At 33.0% G+C, this 19403-nt stretch overlaps 1 protein-coding gene across 1 annotated transcript; it reads left to right on the top strand.

Moving 5' to 3' along the window:
- Positions 1–14720: 14720 nt before the first annotated feature.
- Positions 14721–16545, top strand: LOC131042626 (alpha carbonic anhydrase 7-like; the record flags this gene model as incomplete). Its single annotated transcript, XM_057975935.1, has 6 exons — positions 14721–14957; positions 15074–15180; positions 15405–15507; positions 15792–15959; positions 16099–16152; positions 16459–16545. Coding segments are annotated over 6 exons (756 nt in total), but the record flags the coding sequence as incomplete, so codon positions are not given.
- Between the last annotated feature and the right edge of the window lie 2858 nt (positions 16546–19403).

Here is a 19403-nt window from a genome sequence, read left to right as displayed (position 1 = left end):
TTTTGGGATGAATTGATGATGAAGTGATGATGTATGAGTAAGATGATGGATGTTTTGTTTTTAACTTCAATAAAAACTCTGTGTCACAAATGGGACAAACTCTGTTTCTTCCCTTTCAGGCGTTGGTGGCACTTCTCGAGCTGTGTTGTAGGTGATACAAATGTTTGGGAAGAATTTGGGGTTAATCTTTCCTCCTTGATTTTTGTGATAACTCAGAGCTCTATATTGCATAAAAGCTCTGCGGTTTAGTGATTCTGAATCAAACTTGTTTGTTTTACCTTGAAGATAGAGACGCATGCGATGTAGAAAGACTCTATGTGAGACAAAGATTTGTCTATTGAGATAGAAGAATTTCCTCCTTTTGATCAAAGCCTTTGAGCTTAGTGGTCTCCTTTTCAAGGTGATATTCTGATGACACTTCTTCTTTCGCAAGATGTGAAGAATGGTCATAAATTTTTGACTCTTTGTTTGTTTGCACTTTGTTTTTGGTATTTTTGGTTGTGTTGACAGATGTTGGATGAATACTTTGTTTTTGGGATTGATTTTCTGATTTTTCTTTGACAAGAAAACAAAGCAAGCACACAAACACAAGATTGTAGCCTCAAAGGCACAAATGAGTATGGGTCTAGATCAACCCAATTCTTGGACTTGTTTTTTGACCCTTCCTTTAGATGTATTTTAAGGTGTATTTCCAAAGCCTGAAGTCGGCTCAATTTGCTCTAGGTCTGTAAAACGAACACACTTCAAACACTCTTTATCCCTATGGTCAAATGGCCAGTTGTGATAAATTTAGCCCACATCTTGATATTTCTTCGACTTTGGTACTACATACCTTATGAATCCCGCCGTGGCAGGTAAGGATGTGATATACTAAGTCTTGCACGAGCATAACAAATAGATGATCCCTATGATGGGGGAGTCACCACTTTTATCAAGCCACAAGTGACTTTTCAAAAAGCTATGTTTCTACTCAAGGAAATATGTATGGTGAGTATCTTGGGAGCAAAACCATCTATGCTCTTGCACTAAATTATATCTCAAATATCCTCAATCAATAGAATAGATGGGCTACTACTTAAAGGTGTTTAGTCATGTTCGATGTTTTTGGACATAAGTTCATTCTGCAGTGACTCACTTAAGAGCCTTGTAACTGGTGGTGGGGCACATTTGTCCTTTCGGCCAGTTACACTGTAGGAACAGCTATACCCAAGGCTACATCTTTCGCTCTCACCTGATTTCTATAGCGGCTCGAAGGATTTACCGCTCGAGGTCGTTCCCAAGAGTATCGATCCCTTGGCAGGCCTCTCTTAAAAAGATAAAATTTGAGTGAAAATTGATTGGTCTTAACACCACTATGAAGTTGTTGGGCGAGATTCGCGACTTGTTGCCGCAACATCTCCATTTCATTTGGAGGAGGAGGTGGTGGGTTACCTCGAGGGATGTTATATCTGATTTGATTTCTACCTCTTTCCTCCTCATGGCGACTTTGTCTTTCTGATGCTTGTCTTAATTGGGCGAGATCAAAGTCTGAGGGGAGTTTGGCTCCTTCTTGAGCGAGTCTTAAAAAGTGAGCATCCGCATTGCTCCTTAGTATTTCATCGAATAATCTGTTAAAATGAGGGTTATGCTGAACCCTTTCGATTGTTGAAGGAGTGGGAGTACTTGGGTTTTCATCATTCCCATTTCCTCCAAGTGCTTCTTGAAATTCATTGAGGTTGTCCTCTTCTTCCTCAATTTCCATTTCTCGTTGCCTTGATCGTGATCGGGTTTGAGCCATTTTGTTTACAAGTTTGGTTTTGAAGTTGATTGAAGATGATAATGAGTGGTGATGAAATGCAAGATTGATTGGTTGGTGATTTGTGTTGTATGGGGATCTCTAGCACTTTTAAGGTAGATATAACCGAAATTCCTTTCTTTGAATTGCTTGTTTGTTTGATAAGTTTGGATGTGATAAGGTGTAGAGAAATCTGAGATGTGTTACAGATTTTGACTACCTAGCAATGAGAGGATTCACTCATGAACTAGTTTTAACCTGCGTAGATGTGTCTCTTAGGATGAGCTTATCCTAGATGTAGAAACAATCTAAAAAGTGATGTGATGTGTTTGATTTCAAGCAATATCTAAAAAGGAATCTTAGGACAAGAACCTCTTAATGTTTTGAGAGTTTTGGGATGGATTGATGATGGAATGATAATGTATGAGTAAGATGATGGATGTTTTGTTTTCAACTTTAATAAAAACTTTGTGTTACAAATGGAACAAACTCTACTTCTTCCCTTTCAGGCGTTGGTGGCATTTCTCGAGCTGTGTTGTAGGTGATACAGATGTTTGGGAAGAAGTTGGGATTAATCTTTCCTCCTTGATTTTTGTGATAACTCAGAGCTCTATATTGCATAAAAGCTCTGCGGTTCAATGATTCGGAATCAAACTCGTTTGTTTTACCTTGAAGATAGAGACGCATGCGATGTAGAAAGACTCTATGTGAGACAAAGATTTGTCTATTGAGATAGAAGAATTTCCTCCTTTTGATCAAAGCCTTTGAGCTTAATGGTCTTCTTTTCAAGGTAATATTCTGATGACACTTCTTCTTTCGCAAGATGTGAAGAATGGTCATAAATTTTTGACTCTTTGTTTGTTTGCACTTTGTTTTTGGTATTTTTGGTTGTGTTGACAGATGTTGGATGAATACTTTGTTTTTGGGATTGATTTTCTGATTTTTCTTTGACAAGAAAACAAAGCAAGCACACAAACACAAGATTGTAGCCTCAAAGGCACAAATGAGTATGGGTCTAGATCAACCCAATCCTTGGACTTGTTTTTGACCCTTCCTTTAGATTTATTTTAAGGTGTATTTCCAAAGCCTGAAGTCGGCTCAATTCGCACTAGGTCTGTAAAACGAACACACTTCAAACACTTTTTATCCCTAAGGTCAAATGGCCAGTTGTGATAAATTTAGCCCACATCTTGATATTTCTTCGACTTTGGTACTACATACCTTATGAATCCCGCCATGGCAGGTAAGGATGTGATATACTAAGTCTTGCACGAGCATAACAAATAGATGATCCCTATGATGGGGGAGTCACCACTTTTATCAAGCCACAAGTGACTTTTCAAAAAGCTATGTTTCTACTCAAGGAAATATGTATGGTGAGTATCTTGGGAGCAAAACCATCTATGCTCTTGCACTAAATTATACCTCAAATATCCTCAATCAATAGAACAGGTGGGCTACTACTTAAAGGTGTTTAGTCATGTTCGATGGCTTTGGACATAAGTTCATTCTGCAGTGACTCACTTAAGAGCCTTGTAACTGGTGGTGGGGCCCATTTGTCCTTTCGGCCAGTTACACTGTAGGAACAGCTATACCCAAGGCTACAGCTTTCGCTCTCACCTGATTTCTATAGCGGCTCGAAGGATTTACCGCTCGAGGTCGTTCCCAAGAGTATCGATCCCTTGGCAGGCCTCTCTTAAAAAGATAAAATGTGAGTGTTACTAACACTTTTCTCTTGCACCTAGGACCACGAAAGCCAAGGGAGAGGATAGTGTGTGTTAGAAGTAGGACCACTCGACCAACTCTTTGCACAAGTGTGCCAAGCACGAAAAACACCTGTTCTTTTTAATCTATCATTGCAATGTGATCTAACTATTTGGAGATGTTGCTCCAACAATCATGGTGTTCTTTTTAATTTTCAAAGGCAATTGTTTGAGTAAACTAGAATTTGAAAATCCTGGTCAACTTAATGAAAAACACGTTTGCATGAAGTAAGATTGCTTTTAAAAATGAGACAAGTTGATTGTGAATTTTATTTGCACCAAAAATGGAAGTGTGGATTGTGAGTTTTATCTTGATGCAAGAAATAAATTTTGCCTTGTTTATTTTAAGCACCAAAACGAAGTTTGTTTCCTAACTTGCAAAAAAAAAATAAAGTTGTTTTTGTATAAGTTTGTGGTTCTTTTTACCTTTGAACAATGAAATTCTTTTTAAGAGCCCCAAACAAATGTGTGATTCTTTTTCAAAAGCCCAAATTTGAAATGTGAAGTTAATTTTAAACCAAAATAAAAAGTGAATTCATTTTTAAAACCAACTTCAAAAACAAGTTAGTAAAAAATATAAATCTACTCTTTAATCTAATTTAAATCTGCACAAAAGAGAAAAATAGTTAGTAAAATCTGCCTATTTGGTGGGCTTCTACAAGCCTAAATTTATTTATTTTTTTTTGGTTACAAGGTGATTTGTACAACGTTTTGTTACAATAGCGCTAGTCTGCGTTTGAACAGAGGCACTATTTAACACAAACGTATTAAAAGAAAGGGAAAGACAGAGAAGGGGAAAGCACTGAAACAGGGGGAATAGCGCCAAAATAATGCCAAACGCACCAAAACAGTGTCAAAATCGCAACCTGTGTGACATTTTCAACATTCAAACATGTTATTGGTTAAAAAAAAAAATGATCTTTTTGGTGTTTGGATTCACGTCGGGTTCACCAAATGATGCTCTGCAAAAAGGATTAGAAAATCTGTTTGATGGCAACACACACAAGAGCACAAGAAACAAACGTTAGTGTTAGCAACAAAAGATTATCCTAAACAGGCATATCAAGAGAGATATTAAGCATGAAATAGAAAGCATATAAACATAGAATGAAATAGCTAATCAAGATGCTCATAGTTGCTCCTCCCTTGTTCCTCTCCTCTCCAAGTCCCAAACGAGTGTAGCTCTCAGCTTTTAGCACTAGCCATGGATGCCATATGGAGATTCAAGATGGTTGAATATGATAAGCAAATACTATGCAAGAGTAGATAGTGATGCTATGAAAAAGCTCTATGCTAATGCCAGTATAACAACAATACTCTAAAATGCTTCTCTTGCTTGAGGAGAAGGGTTCTATTTATAGAAGAAATGGGGAAATGAAGGGTTAAGATTGAATGGTTTAATCAAGGGCCAAGTTTGAAAGTTGGGGATCCATGTGCACAATTGGCACCAATAAAATGGTGACAAGTGTCAACATAGGATTGGGTTGAGAGAAGAGGTTGGAGGCATTAAAGGCCTGAGAAGACCTCATGGTTATCTAGAAGGTAAGGGTCAAGTCTAAATTAAGATTACCCATTGGATTAAGAGTTAATCCAAGGATAAACCTTTGTGCAAATGTTTAAGAGATAATCATGGTCAAAGCATTAATGGCCTGATGAGACCTTTGGGTTGGGTAGAGGTTGAGTCAAAACAAATGTTTTAACCATGTGGGAGGGTTTGAGGTAACCATTAATGGTTATTGGAGACTTTGGGGATTAAGTGGTTGAAGGTTGAAAGCCTTCAATGGTTATCAAAGACTTTGAGCCATTTAGTGGTTGAAGGTTGGAAGCTTTCAAAGGTTATCCAAGACTTTGAGACATTTAGTGGTTGAAGGTTGAAAGCCTTTAATGGTTATCAAAGACTTTTAGGCTTTGAGAAGTGACTCCATTTTGCTTAGGAATGTGACAATAATTAGGGGATGGATTAAGTTAATTAGGAAGGGGTTAGAAGAATCTAGAAGGGGATTAGATTTTGCAAGTGGATTTGGTGGGTGAGGGAAAATAGGATTTTATAAAAATAAAAATTCATTTATTTCAATAAATGTGTGCAAGTTGTATTTGGATAAATATTCAAATAAATATTAATTTATTTAAATGAGAAAAAGGAAGATAAAGCATTAAAATGCTTGAAGACTTTGAGGGGAACCATTAAAGGCTTGAAGACTTTAAGGAAAACCATTAAAGTCTTAAGAAGACTATAGAAGGAAGCCATCAAGTTTGAAGACTTTAAAGCCATCAAGTTTGAATACTTTAAGGGAAACCATTAAAGGTTTCAAGTGGGTGAGGATAAATAGGATTTTAAATAAATAATTTATTTAAAATAGTTGTGCAACTTGCTTTTGTAGGAAAATACAAGTGGGTGGAGGATAAAGGTGATTTAAATAAATTATTTATTTAAAATAATTGTGCAACTTGCTTTTGTAGGAAAATGCAAGTGGGTAGAGGATAAAGGTGATTTAAATAAATTATTTATTTAAAATAATTGTGCAACTTGCTTTTGTAGGAAAATGCAAGTGGGTAGAGGATAAAGGTGATTTAAATAAATGTTAATTTATTTAAATGTGAGAGGTGGGATTTTGGGGGTTTTAAATAAATATTAATTTATTTAAATGTGAGAGAAGATTTAATTAAATAAATATGATTTATTTATTTAATTAATGGTCTGAATTTGGTTAAGCGAATTAAATCAAATAAATTGAATAATTTATTTAATTAATAGGAGAAGAGGGTTAAGATGAATTAATTAAATATTAATTTAATTAATTATTAATTGATGGTTAAATAATCAAATAAATACTAAGTATTCATTTAATTAAGTGGATAGATTTATGTGACTACAGATATAAATAGATAAACAAAAATATAGATATGCTTGATGGAAGACAAAAATTATAATATTGTGAGATGCAAATGAATAAGGAGAGAGAACTCCCCTTGAGTCGCCCAAGAAGCTATTGCTTGAGGAAATGAAGTTGAGCAGCCAAGACTCTCCAAAAGATTTGGTAATGGTGGATGTTGAATGTTGAAAAACCTGTCTAAGAGGTCGAGAAGAATTCCAAGAGCTTAGAGATTTTAAAAATGGTCAAGAATACCTAAAATAGGCTCAAATGAAAAAGATATAGAGAACATAGAAGAGTCTCGACATCGGTGGTCATAGATAGAGGCGTTACGAACTCTTAGGCACATGCATAACGCTCAAAAGGCCACTTGTAGAATGACATATTCGTGAGATTTTTGTGTGGTGCATGGACGTCTTTGTGGTGTGCTAGAGTCTATTAGTCAAATGGCCAACATGATTGTGAAAATGTTAGATCCTAAGTTAGCAAAGCAGACTATGTGGACAAGGAGATGAAAAATGTATCTAATCAGCTTAAAGTGATGTACCTATGTGACGTGGAATTGTATGAGGTGCAATTTATGATGTTACACTTAGCATAGGGAGAGGTGAGGGTTGATTATATAAAAAAACAGGGGTAAATAAAACCAATAGGAATAATAACTCCCAATTTCCGAAAATAGGTGGAAGTTACTCCTACTAGGTAAATGCAAAATACATGGTTATGCCAACTCAAGTAAAGAAAAAAAATGATAATGGGAGGTGGAAAATAAATCTAAAAGAGGGTGTGGCATTCAACTACCCAAAGGTTAGTGTGAATAACACATGTGATTGAAGGATTATGCCTTGTGTCCTCATCCTAACCATTCTATTATAACCTAAGCAAGATTAATAGTGTGTGTAGGAAAAATAAATACTCTCTCACATAAGGAAATTAAAAACCTAAACTAACAATTTTAGCATTCCTTCTTTACTTGACAATAACATCATTTCACTTTTCTTTGTGCTTGTCAAATGGAGGGAGAAGATGAAGGGGATGTTCTTTTTGTTTTCTCATATACCAGACAGCTAATGAGTTCCTAAACTTTTAGAGCTAGATTTGTTATTTTTTTGTTACATTGTTCTACAACAAATATGTTTTTATTTTATCAAAAGTCAAAGAGTGATTTCTGTCCAACAAGTTTAATATCTCCACAATTGACTCATGGGAAAATGATAAGATATTGATGATCAAAGCCATCATATCATCCTAATCCACCTTTTATTTTATAATAGTGCTCATGGACAATAAAAATCCTCTAAGCTTGTTTTAAGGAGGTCCTTTGACAGAGATACAACCTCATTAAGTTTGGTAGAAAATAAGTTCTTCGGATATAAAAAAAATGGCATTTATCTTCAAATACAAAACATGTAGCATCAAAATATATATACACATGTTTAGTCACCTTATAAGATTAGTATTTAAAATAGGTTGAAGTTGATCAAAATTTAAATTAAATTTCAAAATTTATGGGGTCACGTATGCGACAATAAGGTTCACCTTGTATCTAGAAAACTAATACAAATAATGAGAATCATTTAGTGATGAATACATTAATACACATGTATGGTTGGACATAAATGATGTATAGCATGACAAAGTGTATAAAAATGTATGTAAATATAGGTCGTAGATAGGGGTTCAAAGCACTAGTAGTCGTGTAAGTTCCAATGATCGTGCACTCCTTGTGCACCCAAATCCCTAGTTACTAACTCTAAAGGAAATAAAAAATGATAACTAAAAGCTCATTAATAAATCTCACATGTACCAAAAGCTGCTCACTTTTTAGTTTGTTTGGACCATAAGTGGCCCATTTGTGCCTGACTTCTAGGACATTTGTTCATAAGTATTAGCATTTTTAAGTGAACGGTTATTGGGGCATCTTTGAGTAGGTATCAGGCGACACTTTGAAATGTGTACTTTTTGACCCTTTCACGCATAACTGATCCCACAATGTGTTTCGTTACTATCGAGAAGCCACACCAATAGCTATAAGTAGTTGAGTCACATAGAGAGACAACAAAAATAAAATCATCAAAATTTTATGTATCATTTAGGATTTGTGGGTGTACGAAGTTAGCTATAACAGCTACTGATATGCTTCCCCTAATTGCACGAAGATGTATCACTAAACATAAAAATTAGAGGAATGAGTCTAACTTCACTCAAAATTACATATCTTTTATCAACATATACATCTTTTAAGAGATTCTCCTAGACTAAATACAAAATACCATTGACCTATAAATTTAATCATTTCAAATATAAATTTATGACCTTTTCATAACTAACAAACTATAATTTCTATTTCTAACAAATTAATTTGACATTTTAAATTTACTATTAATTTTTATTTCTAATGAAGAAAAATGAAAGCTACATAAATGTTTCAAAAACTAATTAATTTAACTCTAATAAAACATCATAAGTTCATATACATATTATTTAACATAAATAATCAACTAAAATTATAGTAACCAATAGACTTCACAAAATACAAAAAATTAATTCAATCAAACCGAAATAAAAAATTACAAAAATGCCTTAAAAAATTACTTGTTAAAATGCCTTAAAGAATGCCTAACGATCATACTCAAAATAAAAATACCCACTTCTAGATTATATGAATAATGAGACCTATACCTACTACTTGCCAGTTACACGCATATAAAACCAATAAAAAGCACTAGGCTCATTGAAATGCTCAACAGCCAAAAAGAATTATAATAACCTATACCGACTACTTGTCAGTTACACGCATATAAAACCAATAAAAAGCACTAGGCTCATTGAAATGCTCAACAGCCAAAAAGAATTATAATAACCTATACCTACTCCTTGTCAGTTACACGCATATAAAACCAATAAAAAGCACTAGGCTCATTGAAATGCTCAACATCCAGACGCCACTTGGTATTTACGACCGTCAACTTCCAGAAGATTCCAGAAGATACCATAACTGGAAAAATTCCTACTTAAACTCACCTAAAACAAATGACTCTTTCCGTGGTCTCCTTAGGGTTTTTCCATAAGTAGCAGATGCCTGATTATGGTGAAAATAGCCCGGTAGGTCACTATATAAATATTTAATTCCAAGTACAATCGTATAATAATTAAACAAACTAGCAATTGCACCTTTTTGTGCAATGGGTACACCGAAGAGGTATGGAAGTTCATTTGGGAAAAAAATTGGTCTATTTTATGTATAAATTTGTACATAATATATGACATCAATTGGCAGATCATTTAGCAAATAATATTGTTAGTGCAAAAGGTTCCTTAATAAAGAAGTGATAGCTTCAAATCTACTATGCATCCACTTACATGGATCGAAACATGAATAAAAGAAAACCTTTGAATCAAGAAGATAATCAAGGTCCATTACCAATAGGATCGAATTATGTTTGCAATAGAGAGAGAGAGAGAGAGAGAGAGAGAGAGAGAGAGAGAGAGAGGGGATGGAGATGGAGATGGTGAAGGAGAGGGATATGGAGAGGAGAGGGAGGAATGTAGAGAGAGGGGAGAGAGGATAGATAGAGATGAGATAGAAATATATAGAGGGAGACGTGAAGTGATATGTAATGAGAGCTAGAGAGGATGTAGGCAAGAGTAGAGAGAGATGTAGAGATAATGAGATAGAGATGAAGAGAGATGGATGAGGGAATATGGAGATATAGAGATGCAAAAAGATGTAGATATAGAGGTATAGGAAAATGGAGAGGGAGAAAGAGAGAGATGTTTCATCTATGAAGTGGAACAAGTTAACTTTCTAAATCAATGACTCATCCTACTCTAAAAGAGATGTAAAATGATTTGAATCATGTTGCTTGCCCAATTCAAGGCGGATAACTCAGTACGTAATAATGTCTATTAAGGAGTTGCCTTCAAGATTTTCTCATCTTCTTGACTCAATGAAAGCATGCTCGAGCTAGATTAGTGGAACTCGATAGTCGATTAGTTGGAGAATTCAAACAACTCAATGAGGAGAAGATTTGGGGACCCGACTGGTGGTGGCTGGCCTAACATGAAGGTGGTGCCCAACCCAACAAATGAAAGTTCTTTCCTAGTCTAACATTCTTTCTTTCCAAACGTTGAGAAACAGGGTGAAGGACTCTTCAAACTGAGTAGACTAGTTCAACAGGTTCATAGGGAGTAACTTTCTTTCCCACCCGAGAAAGGTTGATCAGAGGCAATACAGTAATAGAGTTTAGTTTCAACCATCCTCCTTTTCTACTATTACCGGGAAGGCAAGCCGAACAACTATAATATAATGATATAAATCGAGTTCATATAGTGTCGGAAGGAGAATAATATAACTGGATGGAAGGCAAGCTGGACCAAGGGATAGATAACAGCACACAGAATATAATTTATAATCGGTAGCTCTTAATGAATGAACGAGGTTGGGAGGCAAGACATCCAAATGCATCGATTGATTAGAAATGCAATAGAAAGAATTGGTTTGATCTTGTAGTTTCCATTATGAATTAGTAACTTCTTACAAATTAGATAAAACTCAAACATGCTATAGAAAGAATTGAGATGAAAAATTACTATCTATATATACTTATTATTTAATTGTTATTATTTTTATTATGTTACTTATATAATATTTAACATCTATATATTTGTAATTTAGTTATGTATTCATTTTATAGATTAAATCCTAATTTAATTGTATTCATTCTTGTAGTTTAAATTATAGATGGATCAATTTAAAATAATATCATAAGTTAATATATATTACATTAAATTAATATTATATAGTATAAAATAATAAATATAACTATAACTTTAATCGTGTATAAAATTAATATATATTTTAATAATAAATTTAACTTAATATCTAATACATAATATTAAAATTCTATCCATGTTTATTGCTCTAACAAAATAATAAATAAAATAAATTATAATTTCATTTTAAATATATATTTCTAAAAAGTACTTCAAAAATATTTAGGTAATTGATAAATAAGCTTCTAAAAGCAAGAGATATGTTACATGAAAAATCTTGAAAATCATAGGCCCAAATTATAATATTAAAAGTTTAGTTCACCTAGGTACGGTGTGTTTATTTTTTATTAATATTTGTTTCTCCTAAAGAAATATGAATTATAATTCCATAATTCCAATGTCACATTTCTCCAAGCAACTGTGTATTTATTCCTAAGCCATAAAACTAACTGCCTGTTGCTTTTTTTTGTAGTCAACAGATTATTTAAAGATCTGCATGCACGAAAAACAAAGCCATTTATGATTTACGGAGAGGGAAGCACACGAAAAACAAAGCCATTGGTGTGCAATGGGTATGCCGAATAGTTGTTAGAGGTCAATTAGGGAAAAAATGGTCTATTTTTTAATACCTTATTTAGGACAAGAGGTTAATTGGTAGCCTGCCATTTAGAAAGTGATGTTGTTTGTGAGACAAAGGTATTAGAGGAGAAGTGATAGCTTAATTTGAATCAATTGTGTATCTACTTATAGGGATCCAAACATGATTGAAATAAAACCTCTGAATCAAGAAGATAAGAAAAATCCATTACCAATAGGCTCATGTTATGTTTGCGATTGGGAGAAAGAGGGGGGAAGTGCCTGTGTTTGAGAGCGAGAGAGATTGGGGATATATATAGAGATGGAGGAGGTGAGGGATATGGAGTGAAGAAGAGAAGGAGAGGGATAGATAGAAAGAGGAAGATAGAGTAGAGAGAGATATTGGGTAAGATGGATAGTTAACAAGATAAAGACAAAGGGAGAGATGGAAGAAGAAATATGGATAGATATAGATAGAGATAGAGGAAAAGATATATTGAAAAAAAAAGGTTTAGGATGAGGAAGATGGAGATAGAGGCGGGGCGGGGCGGGGGGGTGGGGTGGGGGGTGCATCTCTATAAATAAAGGGGGAGAGAGGAAGATAGAGGAAGAGAGGGAGAAACATATAGAAAGAGTTGGAGAGAGGGATACAGTTAGGGAGATAAAGAGGAAGAGATAGAGATGTATAGAGGGAGAGGTAGAGATAGAGACATATCAATAATGGGATAGAGTGATAGAAAGATAGAGATATAAGGAGACATAGAGAGAAAGAGATAAGGTGACAAAGATAGAGAGATAGATAAACGAATAAAGAGAAGTAGAGACCAAAAAGAGAGAGGGAGAGATAGAGAGAAATAGGGAGATAGAAGGAGAGATAAAGAGGAAGATAGAGGTGGAGATAGAGAGATGGATTGGGGGATAAGGAGCTATCGAGGGAGGGAGAGATAGTTAGAGGAGGGAGATAGAGATAGAATATTTTAGAGAGAGAGAGAGAGAGAGAGAGAGAGAGCTCATATATAGAGGGAGAAGGGAGAGATATAGATATGGAGATGGAGAGGGATAGGGAAGGTAGTGTTGATCAATATAATTGAAAGTCTCAAGTCTATGCATGAACAAATGTTTATATACCTATGGGGAAGCCTCTACTTTATTTATTGATGAAGCTTCAAAATTGCCATATAAACTTAGAAAACCCGAAATCTATGAATAATCGGACATGATTTTGTTGATTTATATACTTCCTAAATAATTCTATATTAAATATATATAAATATTAGAAATATATATATATATATAATTAATAATATATATAATATTTTATATATTAAATATATTTTAAAAAATTTATTAAACAATTTATAATATATTATAATATAATGTATAATACTTAATATGATTATGAAAAATTCGCCACAAAATATTCTCTAAATTTTTTTCTTATTCTTAAAATAATATTATTTTTATAGTTTTTGAAAAAATCTACTTTGGAAATCACATATAAAGATATATTTTTCTTGTTAAAGTTATTAAAGTTAACTTTGAATCTGTAAATTAGTGTGAATTTAGAATAACATGTTTAATCTCCCATGTTTTGATGAAAGCATGGCTTCTTAAATTATGGATACTTAGTACAAAGGCAAAGAACACTATGACAAGATGGATTCGTATTTCACCTAATTCTTATAACCACAATCTGTATGACAAGAGATATGTGCCCATATATGCATTGTACAATTCATTAGTCTCTCTGTCTATTCACACTATGAAATGTAGGTAGGTAATGTGGATTATTCAAAACTTACCGAATCAAATCAACCGTCAAATCAAAGTCCTAATAAAAATAAATAAATCGTACTGTAGTCATTTAGTACGTTGCCTACTAATGGAAGAAGATCGCACAATTTACAACGTACAAGCGTGTGAAGATCTTATTCAGTACTATCACGATGGGATGCTGAGGTTGACGTATTCTAACATTATGAGCGATGCAGAAGCTTGAATCTCAAATGGCAAGTGGAAAATGACGAGTGAAATTAGGGAAACGAACAATCAACGGCAGAAACCTTTCCAATGGTCTTGCATTCGTTTTGGCTAACTTTCAGCCATAGATTTTAAAGATTGTGTGGTTCATCTCATATAGGGAACGCCTTCGACGTAAATATTCTTTTGTAAGACTTATTCTGATAACAAACAAACAAAAAAAAATGTGATTTCCAGAACTTGTCACGACAATTTTATAAATCACTATATATAAATTTAATTCAAAGTACGACCACATAATAAATAAAAAATATTCTTTTGTAAGACTTATTCTAATAACTAACTAACAAACAAAAGGATATGTGATTAGCAGAGCTTGTCACGACAATTATATATATATATATATCCGGTTGTCCTAACATTTCATTTCAAGTTTGAAAATATTTGTACAGCATGGCACGACCTGTAATGAGAGATGCACTGCTTTTGTTCGGGTTATTGCTTTGCATCGCCAGGGTTCGAACTCAGGAAGTCGGTAATGCATTTGAATTTTAATATTCTCCGCTTTCAATAATTTGATTTTTATCACTGCTATTTATGGATTAGGCTGGGTTTTTATCAATTTAATTTTTATTATTCTACTTATTTTTGAATTAGACTGTATATAAGTTATTTTTATCAATTCAATTTTGATTACTCTTGTTTCTGAATTAGACTGTGACTTTTTTATGAAGTTTTAGATTGCTCCTTCATTTATCACTAGTTATCCATATTTCAGATCATACTTAATAATCATTCTTATCATTTTGATGATGGTCAGAAAATGTGATTCAAATTGTCATTCTGAAAGTGATCTTAAATATTCATACATTATTACATAAAGAAATGTGATTCAAAATATTGATATATAAAATGATAATAGATATGGATAAAAAGATTCAGAAATAAAACCATTATTTAATTTTGTTTGTTTGGTAACCTGGAAATGTGGAAACAGAGGATGAGAGAGAATTTACGTACGTAGTGGGCGAGGAGAGAGGGCCAGATCACTGGGGAGAGTTGCATGAAGAATGGAGTGCCTGTGGAAATGGGCGGCAGCAATCTCCCATTGATGTGGTGAAGGAGAGGGCTAAAATATATCCTGATCTGGGCCAACTGCGCAGGATTTATCGCCCTGCAAATGCAACCCTCGTCAACAGAGGCCATGATATTATGGTCTGCCATTGAAGCTCTGTTTTTTTAAGATTGAAGCTCTGATATTATGGTGTGTTTTATTTTCAAGGAGATTGAAATTACCATTTTAATTTTTGTTTGGGGTTATGTTGAATCAGTTGAAGTGGCCTACAGGCGCTGGCAGTATTGAGATAGAGGGTAGAAGATATCAGCTTAATCAATGTCATTGGCACTCCCCAGCTGAGCATACTGTAAATGGCAGAAGGTACGGTTAAAATAATCTTCTTTATTACAACTGGAAAATTGAAGGATTGAAAGTACCAAATGAAAAATGGATTATTCTTATTAAAGATAATCTAGTTTTATTACATATAAAATTGGATTAAACATTTATAAATTTTGATCTGAATGAGGTGGAAAATTTTATTTCTTGATAGGCAATAGTTGTATATTTGGTTTTTTTCTGAGTAAATCGTTGGATTGGTTCAGGTATCCTCTAGAAATGCATCTTGTACATGAATCAGAAGACAACAAAATTGCAGTTGTTGGAATTCTTTACACTTATGGACGGCCTGATACCTTTCTTGCAGAGGTAACTTGACACTAGCATACTTAATGACCTTTTTAATACTTTCTACAAATCGCTTTGCTTTTTTTAAATATAATTATTAAATTTAGATTTGTAGATATATAAGAGCAGTCTAGGAAATCAGAAAGAGAGAAAAAAAATCTACCATCCAATTAAAGGTTTAGAGTATTTACTAAATAAGACTAAAGGGAGGAAAAGCATTGGAAGGTATTGTAACCTATCAACAAAAGGTTTGAGTCATTGACATCATTGTTAATGTATGTTGTTATCTTTTTATTTTGTCATAGTTAATGGATGAAATTGCCTCCATTTCTGATATGGAGCCTCCAGATGAAGCCCTCGGTATAGTTAATCCCAGGCACATCAAAGTGGGTAGTAGGAAGTATTATCGTTACAATGGATCTCTCACAACTCCACCTTGCACTGAGGGAGTCACTTGGAACATCGTCCACAAGGTTTGACGTCCTTTTGTTTTAAAAAAAGAAATCATTTCTTACAAGTTTTAAGAGACATATTTCCCCTCAATAGATAAATATTATAAATTATATTTGTGATTTTCAACATTTTCATAACATAAAACGAAACATGAAACAGGTGAGGACTGTATCACGAGAACAAATCAGAGCTCTGCATGAGGCAATACACGATGTAAATATCTTTTCTTATACATTTATAAACTGACAATATATTTTATGTATACATATTTCTAAAATATAATATGTGAAATAAGATTGAGATTGTAACTTGAACAAATCTAACATATAAATATTTCATTTATAAAATTTATTTTTAAATATAGATATTTATTTATCAATTCATACTTTACTCTTTATAATATTAGTTTAAACATTTAATAGGATTTAATCTCATAGTCTATAAAAAAAATTAATTTATTTTTTTGAAAATATCAATTAGATTGTTACAGCTAATATTATGTAATATGTTTTTTTGTAGGAACATGAAAAGAATGCACGACCCATCCAATCTACAAACGGAAGAATAGTGAAAATGTACAAACCTGACAATCCTCAATTACATTAAGTTGGTACAAGGATGCTAGAAATGTGTCAAAGGAGAAAATAACATCAAATGAAATTCTTTGTTTATATAGATTGTTGAATGTTGTTCTATCAATTTGATTTCTTCCACAACCATTTTGTATTATTGAAAATATATAAAAAATAATATTTGTTATAATATTATTTTTTATGTCCTCAATTACATTAAGTTGGTATAGTAGTGATAGAAATGTGTCACAAGGAGAAAATAACATCACATGGAATTCTTTATTTATATTGATTGTTGAATGTTATTCCATTAATTTGATTTCTTCCACAACCACTTTGTATTATTGAATATATATAAAAAATAATATTTATTATAATATTATTTTTTAATTTTATCTTACAAATTTTTAACTTTATATATTTTTTTTATTTTAAAAAAAAATGGAGACCTTTTTTTCATTTTGATGTACCTAGTCAAGAGTGCCTTGTTAGAGTACATGTACAATAATAAATATTTTATTTTTTATTTTTTATTTTAACCGAATAAGCAATGACAAAGCAGAAAGGGTCGTACCGGTCGCCCGTTGGGTGCATCCCAATTTTAAAATGAGTGACATAAGATTAAAGTTACGTGAGATTAAAATGAGACAAGGAGTGACGTAAGATTAACATTTCGACCGGCTGCCCCGGTCAGGAGTTTCTAGATGTTCACATTTTTTGTTTCTCTTAAATTAGTCAGTCGGGAGTAAACCAACAAACGTCTAACCGTCAGGCGTGACGTAACGTTTAGATGACGGGCAGGGTGACCGTCAAATTATTTAACAATCACTCCATGAGAATACTTTAGAAAGCGATTCCATGTGCACTCTCCAAACACGTTAACGGTAATAAAATAGTGAATATCAACCGTATGATTTGCTGGTAATAAAATTTATTCTAAGGATGGTGCACATGGAAGTGTCTATTTTTCACTACTGGGAAAAGAAATATTAAAAAAATATTAATAACAAATACGAAGGAAGAACGGAAAACAAAGAGAATATAATTGAAGGGGCTTTTAGTTTAAGATTTCTATTGAATTAAATGCAATTATGCAGGGTGAATTTGTGGTTCACATATAAATAATGTCATTGTTCAAATTTTTATTTTGCTTTATATTATTATAAAGGAAAACATAACTTTTTGAAAAGAGTTTTGTATGGCAGTATATATATATATATATATATATATATATATATATATATATATATATATATATATATATATATATATAAAAGGGTTATTATTTTTTATTATATTGTTCAAAGCGTGTTAATATTTAAAATTAATATTCAATATCAACATATCAACATCTTTATATATGGTGAAAGGGACAATTTAAAATGATTATAAAATTCTTGTTGCTTTCATTTGTTTACATGTTCAGTAATAATATGGTTTTGATCAAATGTGTTAGAAAGTTAAAACAAGTATTTCTAATCCTTCAAATCAATGTACTATTAATCCTCCACCCTCACCCTAAACATGTTATTTCATTATTTTAAGATCTTGGACCATTTGATGGATACCCTTTTAATGAAATCATGAGCTAGATGGGTGAACCAAATACTATGAATCCTTCAACCCCATGTATTATTAGTCCTCCACTCTCGACCTCTCCAACTAATCATAACATTTAAACATATTAGGATCATCCACTATTTATGATATCTCCTTTCTTATTGAGGTAAATGGTTAGAATTTTCATGTCCTCTGTTGTAGTTCAAAATGACATTACAAGATGTTTCAACTCCTCCATTAAAAAAAATCTTTGTAAAATTTTAATTTGCATTGAAATTAAAATACATAGTTAATGAACGTATGGGTTAGGTGAGTTAGTGGGATAATCTTAAAGTTGAGAAGACCTCAAGAGAGCCATTAGGTTGAATGGGGCTTAAAGGTTTCCTGAAGAGATAATGTATGAGGATGAACGATAAGATGGCATTCCATAGTGAAGGATGAATCATTTCAAATGATTAAACAAAGATAGTGCATACATGGATAAAAGATGATGGATGAGTATTTGACAAGTTGATAGATCTTGATTGGATGATAGGATTAGATGATTCCATATGTAATGGGAACACATATTTGATGATGATATCTCAAGATGATTGATTAGGATTATGATGACATCTAGTTAGAGGATGAAAAAGGAAAAGGAAGATAAGAGGGGACTATGATGAATGATGGACAAGAGAAAGTGTGGCAGAGATATGATGAAAATGATGAATGTTGTTAAGTAACATATAGTGTAAGGACTATCTATAAGGACTATCTATTATTTTCTATAGAACTATAATTATGTACCAAGATGTAATTGATCATGATGATGATGCAACATATGAATGATGATTGAAACAAAACGCACAAGTTGCAAATAGCATAGTGATTTAGTGAGCATGTTAACATAGTAAACCATAATCTAAAGGGACACAGTTAACATGATAGTGCCTTGTATGAATCACTAGGACTATGAGAAATAATTAAACACATAATACAACACAAACAATCAAAGAAAATAATGCAAAAATTGCATTAGTGTTTAGTGAAATGTTGAATCTATAGGGGTGTGTGGAATGATGGGGGGATGATAGGGGATAGGGGAATCCTAGGGTTGATTATTGGAGTTGAGAAGATCCTAAAATAAGTGGTTTGGGGTGGGAAGGTGGTGAATAGGAACAATTAGTTTTGAACAAGTAGAAAATGAGTAAACATAGTGTATTGACTCAAACATAGGGGATGTGAAGATGAAATAAGATTAGAGGAAATTATTTGATGGGGAGATACATATGATCCATTCCAAAAGAAACATTACATAGGGTGTAATAACCCTTCCATAATACCCCAAAA

This window comes from Cryptomeria japonica, chromosome 1 (assembly GCF_030272615.1).
Source record: "Cryptomeria japonica chromosome 1, Sugi_1.0, whole genome shotgun sequence".
Taxonomy (NCBI): domain Eukaryota; kingdom Viridiplantae; phylum Streptophyta; class Pinopsida; order Cupressales; family Cupressaceae; genus Cryptomeria; species Cryptomeria japonica.
Note: the sequence above shows the minus strand (reverse complement) of the source record. Positions and strands in the feature narration are given on the sequence as shown.